Here is a 15,629-nt window from a genome sequence, read left to right as displayed (position 1 = left end):
AAATGGCACAGTATTTGCATATAACCTATGCACATCTCTTATATACTTTAAATCATCTCTAGATTACTTACAATCCCTAACTCAATGCCTACAAATCACTTCTTTTGCATGAATTCAATGTAAAATTCAGCATGTGGCAAATTCAACTTTTGATTTTAGGAACTTTGTGGGTTTCCCCTCTCCTCCAAATATTTTCAATCTGTTCTTGACTGAATATAGGGATGTGGGACCCACAGATGGGGGGGTCAACTGTACTCATCTTCACCATCAAATACACCATTAGAGGGGGAGAGAGAGACTAGAAGTCGCATTCTGCTTTTGGACAAAGAATACCTTTGGGACCCATACGTCATGTAATAAGTAGGCTGAGGTCAGCTAACATAGGCTGTACATCAGGAAAGGACAGCAGCTAAAAACCTCAAAGTAATGTGCCTGATGGCCAATCCGGCCTACGAGAAGCTGCAGTGCACTATCACCTCTGAGACGTCCACGTCCGAGGAAACGTGCCATTCACCGAGTGATGCAAGGATCACTATGAGCAAGGCAGCAGGCTCACAAAGGCAGCCTGGGGAACATCTTCTGTGTTCATAAGCACTACTTAAGAGAAATGACATCAGATGCTGGGATCCACACTGTGACAAGGGGAAGACATAGGTGATCCATGCGAACATTCTCTATTCGCAGAAAACGTGGTCCACTATCGGAAATTTCATATAGGTCAGTCAATATTAAGCTGGAAAAATAATCAGCTGGATGAAAAGGCCAGCCTACTGTACCCACTGGAGTTTATAACTGAAAAGCATAAGCTGAAAGAAGGTAGGATAGAGGTAGGTGTAAGCTGCGGTCCAGTCCCACAAGGCCTACCCTTGGCAATCTACAAAGATCCCTTCGTCAGGCTGATGAAGGAGGGGGCAGAGACAGCCAAGCGACTCCTAGGAAAACAATGGCAGTTTAATTATAATTTTTAAAAAAACGAGTTCCTCTTTTCAGTCTACAAAATTAAAATTCTCTCAATTTAAGCTCCTCAAAAGCTTATGATTCAAAATATTTCATATAGGTGTTTTTACCTTCCCTGATCTTGTTCAGCTCCAACTGAATAGAGAGGCTCATTCCTTTACTCCTATGTAAGGAAACCAGTGTTTACCATCCCTTCTTCATGCAACTAAATCCGCCCTTACTTCCTGTCTGGGGAAAGAAGTGTGTATCAATGTCTATGCTATCTGTAAAGGCTACCGGAGACTCTTGCTAAAAGGTGATATGTCTGATATATCCTCAGAACCCAAGGAAACAAATAAACCTCAGCAGGACATTCCTCAGCTTAGCCAGCGGGCTCATCTCATCTCAAGGATGAAGACATCAGATTCAGCCCCCGTGATCCAGGGACCACAGCAAACAAGGATGAATACCTTGGGTCAATGTGTCCAGATGAGTGCGGATGAAAGAAACCAAACATTCCAACTGGAAAACTTCAAAAGCAGGGGCTGGAACATGCTTGATGGCTTTGTTGTGAGAAAGTAACTTTTTTTTTTCCCCTCCATTTTTAATTTTCTCCCTTCAAATCCAAACTGCAGCAATAGACACCGACAGCTCTAGCTTCAGACTTGATACATCATCAGGAAATCATTCCAAAAGCTCTAACTAGATAACTAATTTAATACACTTTGCTTCAAGGTTTATTCCTTGGCTTGCTTCCCAGATATAAAGCATCTCTGGGCAATTATTATGCAGATGCCACTGAAAGGACTTTAAATGGCTGCTGCTAATTTAACAGGAGATATGTTGGCATTTACTGGAGATGTGAAAAGGAATGTAAAATGTGCTAAAGAACCAAAGGCATTTGTTTTTAATAGTGAATACGTGGAACAACTTTTAAATGTTTTCTGTTGCGTTTCAATATAAACTCTGGCTAGGAAAGTTGAATATTAAACCTACTTCCTCCCTGCATTTTGTGTACTAAGGAATATTCCTGTAGCATATGGCAGGAACAACAGATGAATTTCAAGGAAGCCCATGAGCTCTGATGACCTCAAAGAGATACCAGATCTAGGCTGGGCGCGGTGGCTCAAGCCTGTAATCCCAGCACTTTGGGAGGCTGAGGCGGGTGGATCACGAGGTCAGGAGATCGAGACCATCCTGGTCAACATAGTGAAACCCCGTCTCTACTAAAAATACAAAAAATTAGCTGGGCATGGTGGCGCGTGCCTGTAATCCCAGCTACTCAGGAGGCTGAGGCAGGAGAATTGCCTGAACCCAGGAGGTGGAGGTTGTGGTGAGCCGAGATCGCGCATTGCACTCCAGCCTGGGTAACAAGAGCGAAACTTCGTCTCAAAAAAACAAAAAACAAAACAAAACAAAAAAAGAGATACCAGATCTATATGCTGCCCACATGAGATGTTCTAACAGTGCCCACCTTGGGGCTTAGAGATAAAAGATAAATACCGATGTTGGCCATCATGCAATAAAACAGTAACTGAGACCACCTGCTCAAACATCCCTAACAGGAGAATATCCCAAGGATGGGAAAACCTCCAAGGAAAGGAAACAAATACCTTTTTGCCTATTGAGGAGCCTCTCATAATAAGGGTTCTAAGCCCTATTCCACTGAAAATACATGTAATACGAACGGTTTTCTTTCTAGGACATACAACAAAACTCCAGAATCTACAAAGCTCAGATTATACTCCTTCACTGAGTTTTCAGACCTTGAAGTAGAAGACAGAAGGGAAGCCCTCCATCCCCCGATATTCTGAGTCTAAATACCGAGTACAAACACCACAACACCTGGCCAAGTTGAAACTGAGAGGATTCATATTCCAAAGAACTTAATGGGGAGTGCGCACCTGTTAGCATGTGGTGATGAGATGTCACAAAGGTGTAATTTTTCTGGTTGATTTGGTGCCCCTCCTTCATGTCTTCAGCTCGGGGGAAAAAGCAGCAATGAAGAAAGGCATATAGAACTCTCACAGCAGTCAATTCTAAGAAAAAAAAACTGCAATTAAATTTTCCTTTCTATTACATCTAGTTTTCCTTGACAACCTTTTTATTTATTTATTTTTTGAAGACAGGAGTCTCTCTGTAACCCAGGCTGGACTGCAGTGGCAGGATCACAGCTCACTGCAGTCTTAAATTCTTATCCTCCCGCCTCAGCCTCCTGAGCAGCTGGGACTACAGATGCATGCCACCATGCCTGGCTAGTTTTTGTACTTTTGTACTTTTTGTAGAGATAGGGTTTCACCATGTTGCCCAGGCTCGTCTCGAACTCCTGAGCTCAAGCAGTCTGCCCGCCTTGGCCTTTCAAAGTGCTGGGATTACAGGTGTGAGCCACTGTACCTGGCTGACACCGTACCTAGTTTTTAAATTGCAGGTTTGTTCCTGGAACTGACCACTGCGGTGTTCCATATGCTTCCCTCCGCCTCTGCCTTTTCCCCGAGCTGAAAAGACAAGGAAAGTGTGGCATCAAATCAACCAGAAAGAGCACGCCCTGTGACTTCCCATCATGTACCAACGGGTGCATATGAAAGCTGTAATCAAGAAAAAGTAGACATAGAATGATAAATCCCCCAAAATGAAGAGGAAAAATGTGCAAAACATGATTTATGGTGTATTAACCTAAGAAATTCAGAAGTACACACTGACCAATGAAGCCACAGGAAGAAACTAAGAACTGGGATTCAAACTGAAGACAGTTAATACCGTAACTAACAAGAGAGTGGATTTTATGGAGAAAAGGAAAGAAGCAAAGGGCTTTGCGAATGAGAAATTCTACCACCGTTCATCAAGTGGCCCAAAATTTGGACTATGGGATCCTGAGTGGGATTAATTCTGCTCTTGCAGGCCAAAGCCTGAAGATATAACATCAGCACAGCAGGGGCCACATTTGATGTGTTTCCTGGCCAGGACCCCTGCCACGTAGCTAAATGCCAAACCGCTCCTATAAATCACCTTCCCTAACTGTTTCCCTGATGACCTTTCCAATGACTTAGTGACTGATGGAAAGATGGAACATAGCCAGGACCTCAACTTTCTCGTCTCTGTCCAGCACACCCATCTTATTTAAACAAAAAGCACTGATCATCAAGGCCCTGCCTGAAAAACATAATCCTTAAGGCTCTGCCCATCCGTTCTCTTTTCACTCTGGTCTGCTATCCTCTCTCAATCAGGGAAGAGCCTTAACGGCACAGATGGCCTGGCCCAGAGCCTCAATGCCACCAGACAGGGCCCTACTGAGCAAACAGGAGAGGTAGCAGCAAATACTCAGGGTGCAGTCCCCAGCAGGGGACAAGCTCCTGAGCCCAGAATAAGGGGTGGTCAAGAAAAGCACAACACAGAGCTTCTCTTTCAGCCCCAAAGGCGGCAATTATTGCACTGTAAAGGCAGTGCTGTCTTTAGCTGTTCTAACTCAAGTATGGGGTGGGAGGGGTGTGGGGGAGAGGAGATTGCTGAGGATGAGGGCAGAAAAGAAGAGGAAAAATTGTCCATCAAGGCTCATGAGCCCCAAAATGTAAAAGAATCGTGTTTGCTCCTTCAGACCCTTTTCTTCAATTTCAGGATGAATTCATTTTCTTGCCATCTTTGCTTTGGACATAAACAATGCATGATGAATGAATTAAGCTGATGAATTTCAGGGCTGGTTACAAATCTGGCTGCAACTTCACAAGAGATGTGCTCCCTCATGCCTCTGTCCCCAAAATGATTCACCAGGAAACATTTCCTAATACAATGCAGATCAGTCAAGATGTGGTTCAAATGAAAAGTTCTCTATTATAAGGTAAACTGCATTATAATAATTCACAAAAGATATTCCAAAGAGGAAAAAATAAATTATCTCATATAAAATAATACATGGTACGTGTGAATAATCTTGGCTCCTGTCTTCAGAGAGCCTGCTTGCTGCCAGCCACCTGCACCCCCGTGGCGGGAGCAGATGTTGTCTGGAGGTGACTCTCCTCCTGTGGGATGGAGCTGAGTCCCTCCTCCAGGAGCTGGATTAGGGGAATTAAATGAGTCTGGAGCTTTGGAGAAACTGGATGAGGACTTGGTAAACAAACTTGTACTGAGCGATGGTCTGGATCATGAACATCCTCTGCTCCCTGAGGAGCCTCAGCATCATGGGCACTTCCACCTTCTGCAAGAAAAGAAAGAAAGTGTAAGGCCTGAGACAGGAGGCTTCCCTTAGAGCATTCGTCATTCCCTCATTGCAGGAAGCATTCACCCACTGCCCATGCCCAGGTACGAGAGAAAGCAAGGGAATCTGCCCCGGCTGCGTTTCATGTATCAGTTCACACTAGCAACTGGAGAACCCGGCCATCATGTGTCACTGGTGGGATATTTCATTTTTTATTAATTGAAAATTTTCTAAGAGAGGGTCTTTCTGTGTCACCGAGGCTACAGTGCAGTGGCACAGTCATAGCTCGCTGCAGCCTTGAACTCCTGGGATCAAGCGATCCTCCTACTTGAGTCTCCCAAAGTGCTGGAGGCGTGAGCCACCACACCTGTCCTGGTGTATTATTTTAAATACAGACTAGTCTTTTGGATAAAAGATAAAGGCTGGAGTTAGACCTGACTAGACCTGACTGGTACTCTCAACTCCACCACATCCCAATGACAGGATTTAAGACATCTCAGGGTCTTGGTTTCCTCATCTATAAAATCAGGATAATAATCCTTTCCTCTATCAGCATTGTGGCCTTGCCCTAGTTACACATTTCCTCAGCAATAATGTGGGGTATAAAATAACATCCACCTCACAGGATCAAATGATGAAATACATATCAAGCATTTAGTGCATAGTGAGTGCTTAATAAATATTACTCATTATTCCTTTTTTTAAATTTTCTTGAGAGAGAGTTTCACTCTTATTGCCCAGGCTGAGTGCAGTGGTGTGATCTCGGCTAACTGTAACCTCTGCCCTCCAGGTTCAAGAGATTCTCCTGCCTCAGCCTCTGGAGTAGCTGGGATTACAGGCGTGTGGCACCATGCCCAGCTAATTTTCTGTATTTTTAGTAGAGACAGGGTTTCATTGTGTTGGCCAGGCTGGTCTTGAACTCCTGACCTCAGGTGATCTGCCCGCCTTGGCCTCCCAAAGTTCTTGGATTACAGGTGTGAGCCACGGTGCCCGGCCTCATTATTCCTTTATTGACATTAATAAGTGTTATTAGGCCGAGGCGGGTGGATCACAATGTCAAGAAATCGAAACCATCCTGGTCAACATGGTGAAACCCTGTCTCTACTAAAAATACAAAAATTAGCTGGGCATGGTGGCGCGTGCCTATAATCCCAGCTACTCGGGAGGCTGAAGCAGGAGAATTGCCTGAACCCAGGAGGCGGAGGTTGCGGTGAGCCGAGATCGCACCATTGCACTCCAGCCTGGGTAACAAGAGCGAAACTCCGTCTCAAAAAAAAAAAAAAAAAAAGTGTTATTAATGCAATTATAACCTCACAGATTGTGGCTGTGATCAAGTGAGATGATTTAAGTGTGAACCTTTAAAATGTCAAAGCACCATCTCTGAACACCAGTCCTACTTGGAGTAAAAGTCTTTAACAGAGAACACCTTTTTTGAGACAAGGTCTCGCTCTGTCGCCCAGGCTGGAGTGCAGTGGTGCAATCTTAACTCATTGCAACATCAACCTCCTAGGCTCAAGCAATTCTCCCACTTCAGCCTCCTGAGCAGCTGGGACTATAGACGAGCACCACCACGCCTGGCTAATTTTAAAAATTTTGTGTAGAAACGAGGTCTGACTGTGTTGCCCAGGCTGGTCTCAAACTCCTGAGCTCAAGCAATCCTCCAGCCTTGGCCTCTAAAAGTCTTAGGATTACGAGTGAGAGCAACTGTGAGAGCCTGGCCTTGAGTCTTAAATGAGAACATTGTGTATTAAATGAGATTGCCTATGTGTGAACTCTTTGAGAATATATACAATGATATATACTATCATTAATGGAAGGAAATTAACACAGTGTAATGGGTACTTGGGCAGACCAGTGGCTGCCACAGTGTCCTCTGTTCTCACCTTCACCATGTGCATCCTCCTGCACCAGCCAGGACACGCATGGCTGGAGCACCCCTGAGCTGTGGAGGCCATAGTGGCCTCAGCACATTCACTCTGCTCTGGGAGCTCTTCTTACAGGACAAATGATGACCCATGAAGTTTTCAAGGGCTAAGCCAGTGTTTAAAAGAAAATAATAAAAACTCAGCTGTATGTCTGACTTTGAAACCTTTCAACCTTGAAAAACTAATTTCAGTTATTTCCAAACCGTGTATAGTTATAAGATGACACATGCCATCAGTCACTCTTGTCCAACAGCAACTAAGGAATGGCCATCACAGACTTGTGATGTTGCCTGGGCTAGAGTGCAGTGGTGCAATCACAGTGGTGCAAAGGGACACAGTCAAGTCCCTGCGTAATAAGAAAAGAAGACAAGGCATGTGAATCTTCAAATGATGAATCAAAATAAAGAGGCTATGTTACAAGCTTCTGTTGGTAACAAGCAGGTCTCTGCCTAAATTATATTGCAAAGTGACCAGTATAATGAGATGTGACCTACAGCCACCTAATAATGAACTTAATTTCATGTCTGATGAGGATTACTCTGTGGTTGGGCACTGAAGATACAAGAAGAGAGAGAGAATAAGGCTGCTACTCTCCCCTATCCACCAAAGGCTTTCGCCTGGAGGCAGGATCACGCTGATGTTCAGAGCACAGGTTCTGAGTCAGGCTTCATCTGCTGAATCTCAACTCTACCACTTCTTGGCTGTGGGATGTGGGCACATTACTTCATTTACCTATGACCCAGTTTCTCTTCTGTTATGTAAGGATACTGATATGGTCTGACTCTTTGTCTCCACTGACAGCTCATCTTGAATGGTAATCAAGATGAGTGGTGGGAGGTGACTGGAACATGGGGGCAGATTTCCTTCTTACTATCCTTGTAATAGTGAATTCTCATGAGATTTGGTTGTTTAAAAGTATGCTGCTCTTCCCCCTTTGCTCTCTCTCTCTCCTGCTGCCACGCTGAAGACCTGCTTACTTTCCCTTGGCCCTTCTGCCACGATTGTAAGTTTCCTGAGGCCTCCAGCCATGCTTCCTGTACAGCCTGCAGAACTGTGAATCAATTAAACCGCTTTCCTTTATAAATTACCCAGTCTCAGGTAGTTCTTTACAGCAGAGTGAGAATGGACTAACACAGGTACTAACAAGACTAACTTTACATAATACTGTAAGGCTCTTAGAATAGTGCGTACACATGGTGAGCACTAGACACAAGCTAGCTGTTATCATATTGTTTTCAATGTTGTCACCATCACCACCTCCTCTACTGCCTCATCATCCTCCTCCTCCTCTACCATCATTCCCATCTCAATTACCTGTAGGACTGAGCCTAAATGACAGTATATTGTCTGATATGGAGAAGTCTGGGGATTCGTCAAAGAAAGTTCTCCTGGTCTTCAATGAAAGGGTCCTGGCTGGCTTAAAGATTCACTCCCACAGACTATGCTGATAAGTGGCCCCAAGCCAAGGAAGCACAAAGCAGTTGACGCTTGCTCAATCTTGTCTAGAAGACATTTTCACCTCCTCAGTTTACGAGTAAGGTGTAACTTACTCAGAAAAGCGGCAGGATCAAGGCATCTGCCCTTCCGCTACTGAGATCCTGACCATTTGTAATTAGCTGTAGTTAGAATAGACAGCTATATCCAGGGGACTCAGAATGTACTGCAGACCATAAAATGACTGCTTTCTGAAAAGTTTTATGCATCTTAAAATGTCTCACCTAACACTGAGTGACCAAAAGGACTGGGCCACAGGGAGGCTTCCCAGAGCAGCCTGGGGCAGCTGTCCCCACTCCCCACCACACAGCTACCAACTTCATTGCAAGTGTCTGTGTTTCATTGTTTCTGCTCAACTTTTCTGTGTTTAAAATGAGACTGAGAGGGACAAGTCAAAAAGAGGAAGGCCATTTCACTGACAGAATTATAACTGCATGAATTACAGACTGAAATATGAAGTATGTTACATCCAGAAGCTGCGGAAAGAAGGCAGTGGAGTTTGGACAGGAGAAAAATGGGATCCAAAGTTTAATATTTATTTATTTGTTATAATCTTTGCTTGAAAAACAAACAAAATAAACTAAACATGGTCTACTCTTCTCCTGAAATAGGGGCTTGGATCTTACTAGCCAGGCCTGAAACAGTATCAGAACAGAAGTAGAGCATTTCCCCCTAACCATCTACCAATAGCAATCCTGGGAAGTAGGACGGATAAGACCAGCTATATTTGTGCTAGGGGAAGTGAAGTGAAAAATATGAGTCATCTTGCTATCTTTGAATATCAATGGGAACAGAAGTTCTTTTCGGATTGACCACGTTCCAGCAAAGAATATTCTGGCGTGCAGTTAGGCACTGAGGAATCCGCTATGTTTGGACACATCATCGAGCATTTAACCACCGCAAGCCTTCACCAAGTCCACAGGAGACCACGTAGGCCAAAGCTCTCACTCCAAACTGTTCTGCCTTTGATATGCCTTCTCTGTGTTCTGCCGGACCAATAACATCTGGTGTTCAGCGAGCCCCCATGTCATCACCTCACTGAGGCTCAGCCTTTGATGGGTCTCCAAAGAGCTCAGAACAGAACAGTCTTTCATGTCAGACAAGACAGAATGGCTTCTTGAGTTGAAAAGGGGAAATGGGGAGTGGAGCACAGAGAACGGGGAAAGAAGGGGAGTGGCCAGGCCTTGTGGCTCACACCATAATCCCATCAATTCGGGAGACCAAGGTGGGAGGATCACTTGAACCCTGGAGTTTGAGACCAGCCTGGGCAACATAGTAACACCCTGTCTCAAAAAAAAGAAAACAAGGGGGGAGTTTGGTGACAAAAATGATATGAGGGAAAGGGAGGGACAATTAGATGGGGGAGGTGATCATGAGGCCCTCAAGCCATGCACACACTGATTCCACCTCATCTTATTTTGTCTTCCTAGCAATGGATGGATGGATTAAGACTCTGTGGCAGGTTACTCATTTGTTCTAGAGATTTGTAATATTGACAGGAATAGAGAAGCAATAAAAAAATCTTATGTGGGACAAAATGGTAAAAACTCAGAGGGCAATGCCATTTCTATTATGGAGTCTCAACTGATTCCATTCGCTCAAGCTTTGTTTTATGTTTTTCTAACATTAGGCTACAGTTAGGATTGCCCCTCTTCCAATTTTTAGCAGCACAAACATTCCCACAGACAGACTAGAAGTTACTCAAAATTATCTTTTCATAGGCAGAGCGTTTAAAAATCCTTTGAACATGTTTAACATTTGTTGTTTTTTCTGGATGTTTCAATGTGACAAACTTTATATAGCAGTATTTAATCTGATTTTCAAACTATTCATGCTATTGAATAAATAGGTGTATCATCATATGAATTCCTCCACCGAATTGCAACAAATCATTCTGTAATTTAAGGACTACCAAACCACAAGGTTCCTATAATTTTTCAAGCCATATAATTTGAAAACTGAGAAGAACCAAATCTTATTCAGCGTTTGTAGGCAGAGCAAAGAACCGGAAATAACTCTGGACACAGACAGAGAAGACCTTGCTTCTTGCCTCGGTTCCACTGCGTAAGAGCCACATAGCACTAGACAAATCACGTAATTATTTCTGGGCCTCAGTTTCCTCTTCTGTCAAACAGGAGGAGTAACATGTACATGGCTCCTTTACTTGGCTGATATAGCAGATAAAAGCCCCTTAAAAATTCTAGTGTCCCATGTAATTAGAAGGGAGAAGAACTATTCCTTAGCTTTGACTGCTGTTTATCTCACCTACACAAAACCAAAACCCTCTCAGTTTAAATCCCTAGTCCTTCAGCAGCAAAGGAATGCCACACACCTTGTGTGCACAGGCTCAGGAGCAGCCCAATTCTGCAAGGAGAAGGGGTAGGGCGACCAGCCAAGGCAAAGATGGGGGTGTTTGTGTGCTCAAAGTATCTACTCTGCTCCGCTACACCACGCAACCGCCAGACTAGACAAGCGAATGACCCCCAAACCTTACTCTGAAGAATGAAAAACATTTTCCAAGTAGACATATTTTCACCTAGTAGGCTAGAACACATCCTAGAAATGCAAGACGCATCTAAACTATATGGGGTCAAATAACTCACCATGGAAAATTACCCACAATAAAACCAAAATGCTATAGACTTCTGAAAGTAGACGCTAAGATCACATTTTCTAAGTGTTTTTTTTCTATTGCACACTCTCATTTCTCCTTTTATCTGGGTATTTACATGGAGTAGTGGGAGGCCAAAAAGATAAGGCGGCCTATAAATGTCAGGAGAGAGGAAATTAACCACTGAAAATGCAAGGGCCCAGCAAAGGTCTGGCCAGGGTGTAGACTTGTCCCCAAGGTGGAGTATTCAGAGAGAAGCCCAGAATGACTCACTTCGTTATGCTCCAAGCAGTAGATCATCAGCTCAGAAAGAATGACCACACCGGTCCTTCCCACCCCAGCACTACAGTGGACCACGATGGGCGGGTGCCGGTTCTTGCTGCCTTCCAGCATGCTGTTGGTATGGCGACGGACCGACTGGATCTCCTCCAAGTAGGCTGCAGGACAAAATGCAAATCCTGTCACCAAAGTCCTCCATGGCTTTGTATATAAGTTGGGGAGGGGGAGCAGAAGAGAACTGATGGTGAATGTGTTTTTCTTTTTTTTTTTTTAAGTGACAATAATTTACAGTTCTTACAAGACACTAATTATTTGGCTGGTACCCACTGTACAGTCCTGGATCCAGAAAGGACCAGCTGGGAGTCGATTAGTTCGTGGGAGAATTTGTTCTTTAAATTAAATAGTTCTTTTTTAAAAATTAAATTCTGTTTTCCCCTCTGCAAATCCCTAAGTCCCCCAAGCAGATGATTCTAGACATTACTTACAGCAATTCCTGCTATTAACAGACTGGGATCAGAACAACTGCTAAGTCCCCTTGAAACGCCCGCCTGTCAGAGCCAATTTCTGGTGGAGAGAGAGCATCCATCTGCCCCTTCTTCCTTCCCCTCACTGATGAGTGAATGTCAACTGAGGCTTGACTTCATTTTTGGATTTTAAAGTAGACTTTGGGGAGTCTGCTTTCCAGCATGGATTCCATGGGGCTATGAAAATAGCCCAAGATGAACCCCCTTTCTGGAGGCAACATGTGTACGAGATGGAGGGGTCATGATACCCCCCCATGCCTTCCAGCATCTGCCTGGCTCAGCAGGGCTGTGCAGGGAGGGGTGTGTTCATGACTCCAATCAGGCACAAAAGAAAAATTACAGGATTCCAAGCCTTAATGACTTTTTTCACAACCATGACAAAAGAGAAAAGTATAGAAATATAATCCTCAGACATTCCCAAAACCCCCCAAAATTAATTAATAACTTAGGTCAGTAGCTGAGGAGAGAAACAGAGGTTTAAAGGTTCTTGACACTCAGTGAACCTCATCCTAAGGTAAAAGTGTAAACAAGACTCTAGGGGAAATGTTTACACTGTTGAAGAGAAAAAAGTGGGTTTCAGCCATTCAAATAATTTAAAAGCATCTGTTTACAGACATATATATAAAGAACCCGTACTTTCCTTTATATACTTACCTAATTATAAAATAATCTGAAGTGGTTTACCAAATAAGCAAACTAGTATCACCACCACTACTGCGACGATGACGATGATTAGTAATAACTGTGTTAGTACTAGTCATAGCAGTACTGCTGGCAGTAAAATAAGATAGGACAAAACAAGAAAGAAGATGCTATGAGATGCAGAGAGGGAGTAGTTATTTAGGCACCGATACAAGCTAGATACTGTTTGTGGAATCTTCTTTACAATTTTTCTGCAAGTGGGAGAGACATTAGGCAACTGAGTATTCTGTCTGACCAAAGGCAATATTCACATACAAGAGACAAAGCTTTACTTGAGCTAAATTTAAGAAGAAAAACAAAAGGAATGTTGGGTAATGACACTTTCAAATAGAGCTTTTCATGTAGTGGAGGGAAGGTCGATTCAAATGGATGTTTCCTCCGTCAATCATATTAATAAAATTCCTTATGCTGTAACTCAATAAAGACTTCTGGAGGGCAGTAAACAATTTGGCTTGGGTACTCTGCATCCAGGCAATCTAATTCCAACACAGGCAAAAACCTTTTAAAACCTAGGAGACCCAATTCAACATTTCTAATGCCCTGCATGGCATATGGGTATTGAGTTTCCTAAAAACATAATACTTACCTTTACATTTTTAAAAAATACTATGTATTCTTTGGTAATGTAGACAGGGTTTCCTTAATTGGTTCTGATTTAAAAGACTATTCTATCTAGCTAGCTATCTATTTATATATTTACTTAGAGGCAGAGTCTTGCTCTGAAGCCCAGGCTGGAGTGCAGTGATGCAATGTCAGCTCACTCCAACCTCTGCTTCCTGGGTTCAAGCGACTCTCCTGCTTCAGTCTCCTGAGTAGCTGGGATTACAGGCATCCACCAGCACAACTGGCTAATTTTTTGTATTTTTGGTAGAGACGGGATTTCACAGTGTTAGCCAGGATGGTCTCAATCTCCTCATGATCCACCTACCTTGGTCTCCCACTGTGCCCGGCAAAAGACTATACTTTAAAGTGCCCTATACGCTCACTCTTTCATCAGAGTTGTTAGCTAATCAACAAACTGATCTATTTACATTATTTCCATTTTCTGCTTCTTGTAGAAAATTTTAGTAAGTCAATTCGCAAGTGATCAGCTGAAAGAAATACAATGAGCACTGTTAGGAGGAAGGGAAGTTCTTATTAGTATTTTAAGCTACAGACCCATTTGACCCGCAAGCAAATCATGAATCCTCTCTGGATCTTACTCAAGATCCTCTGACTCCAGTCATCCTTCTAGTCTCTGCTTTCAGTACCAAACCCACAAGTACCATTGTCACTTTCACAGAAATGAAATGCTTTTATCGCTGGATAAGTACACATCAGAATATTTGTTAAAAGCTGTAAATCAGTATTTTTAGCTCTTCAAAACCTGTTCTCTCTCTCCTTCCTTTCTTCTCCCATTCTAAATGAATACCAAAATAAAATCAAGGTTGTGACATTATCCAGCATCTGGATGACGGTCCCTCCATGGTGGTCACAGGTCCTCCTCTAGCTGGAGAGTCAACAACAGAGCAGGCACAGGCTACAGGGAGCATCCAGGGCTCCTTTCCAGCTGGGTAAGAAATGGGGTTTCCTGACAAGCACAGGATAGTCAGGTGAGCATATGGAAAAGAAGAGAGAGCTGCAGCCACCACTGAAAAGCAGAGGAGGGTATCAGATCTCATCTTCAGACAGTGATGACTGGCCTGTCTTTCCCTTTAGACTGGGAATACCTTGAAAGCAAAGACTGTGAACTCAGTGTCATCTCTGCCCCATCCAGTGCCTGGCATGTAGTGGGTACATGCCCAATTTTTGGCCTTTCAAATAAAATACTGCACATAATCTGGTGAATTAGTTTCTAATATAACCATGTTCTAAAAATACACATATACAGAATTTAATGAATTAGTCGTTAAGCAAATTTCAGTTTCAAAAACTACAAGAGGGTTTCAATACTTCTTAGTGTTTTCATAAAAATATAAAAAAGCATGAGAAAGTACTGAGGTTTACCACTGTAGGGAAATATAGGGCTTGTGAGAATGCAAACCTTCATGAGAAATTTTATTTATTCATTTATTTAAAAAAAATTTTTTTTTGAGGCGGAGGTTCACTCTTGTTACCCAGGCTGGAGTGCAATGGCGCGATCTCGGCTCACCGCAACCTCCGCCTCCTGGGTTCAGGCAATTCTCCTGCCTCAGCCTCCTGAGTAGCTGGGACTACAGGCACGCGCCACCATGCCCAGCTAACTTTTTGTATTTTTAGTAGAGACAGGGTTTCACCATGTTGACCAGGATGGACTCGATCTCTTGACCTTGTGATCCACCCACCTCAGCCTCCCAAAGTGCTGGATTACAGGCTTGAGCCACCGCGCCGGCACATTTTTTTTTTTTTTTTACATAAGAGTTTCACTCTTGTTGCCCAGATTGGAGTGCAATGCTGCAATCTCGGCTCAGTGCAACTTTCGCCTCCCAGGTTCAAGCAATTCTTTTGCCTCAGCCTCCCCAGTAGCTGGGATTACAGGAATGCACCACCATGCTTGGCTAATTTTGCATTTTCAGGAGAGATGGGTTTTCACCATGTTGGCCAGGCTGGTCTCAAACTCCTCACCTCAGGTGATCTGTCCATCTTAGCCTCCCAAAGTGCTGGGATTACAACATAAGCCACGCTTGGCCTATTTTAAAATTTTATTTCTCCTTTTTTTTTTAATGTGCTAAAGTGAACACAACATAAAATTTACCAGTTAACCATTTTTAAACATACAGATCAGTGGCATCAAGCATATTCACAGTGTGCAACCATCACCACCATGTCCAGTACTTTTTCACGGTCCCAAACAGAAATCTTGCACCCATCAAATAGTAATTCCTGGCTGGGTACGGTGGCTCGTGCCTGTAATCCCTGCACTTTGGGAGGCTGACGTGGGCAGATTGCTTGAGGCAGGAGTTCGAGATCATCCTGGCCAATATGGTGAAACACCGTGTCTACTAAAAATA

At 43.4% G+C, this 15,629-nt stretch overlaps 1 protein-coding gene across 3 annotated transcripts in view; it reads right to left on the bottom strand.

The window, feature by feature from the left end:
- Positions 1 to 3,212: 3,212 nt before the first annotated feature.
- The window catches only part of PTPN14 (protein tyrosine phosphatase non-receptor type 14), a 198,260-nt gene continuing 185,843 nt past the window's right edge, over positions 3,213 to 15,629 (bottom strand). For all 3 annotated transcript variants that reach the window (XM_002760523.7, XM_035281339.3, XM_035281338.3), the window contains 2 exons: positions 11,429 to 11,592; positions 3,213 to 5,125 (listed from right to left, as the gene is read on the bottom strand). In XM_002760523.7, coding sequence (XP_002760569.1) covers positions 4,997 to 5,125; positions 11,429 to 11,592 — 293 coding nt within the window. In that variant the 3' untranslated portion in view covers positions 3,213 to 4,996. The remainder of the gene's footprint in view (positions 5,126 to 11,428; positions 11,593 to 15,629) is intronic.

This window comes from Callithrix jacchus, chromosome 19, assembly GCF_049354715.1.
Source record: "Callithrix jacchus isolate 240 chromosome 19, calJac240_pri, whole genome shotgun sequence".
In the NCBI taxonomy this organism is placed as follows: domain Eukaryota; kingdom Metazoa; phylum Chordata; class Mammalia; order Primates; family Cebidae; genus Callithrix; species Callithrix jacchus.
Note: the sequence above shows the minus strand (reverse complement) of the source record. Positions and strands in the feature narration are given on the sequence as shown.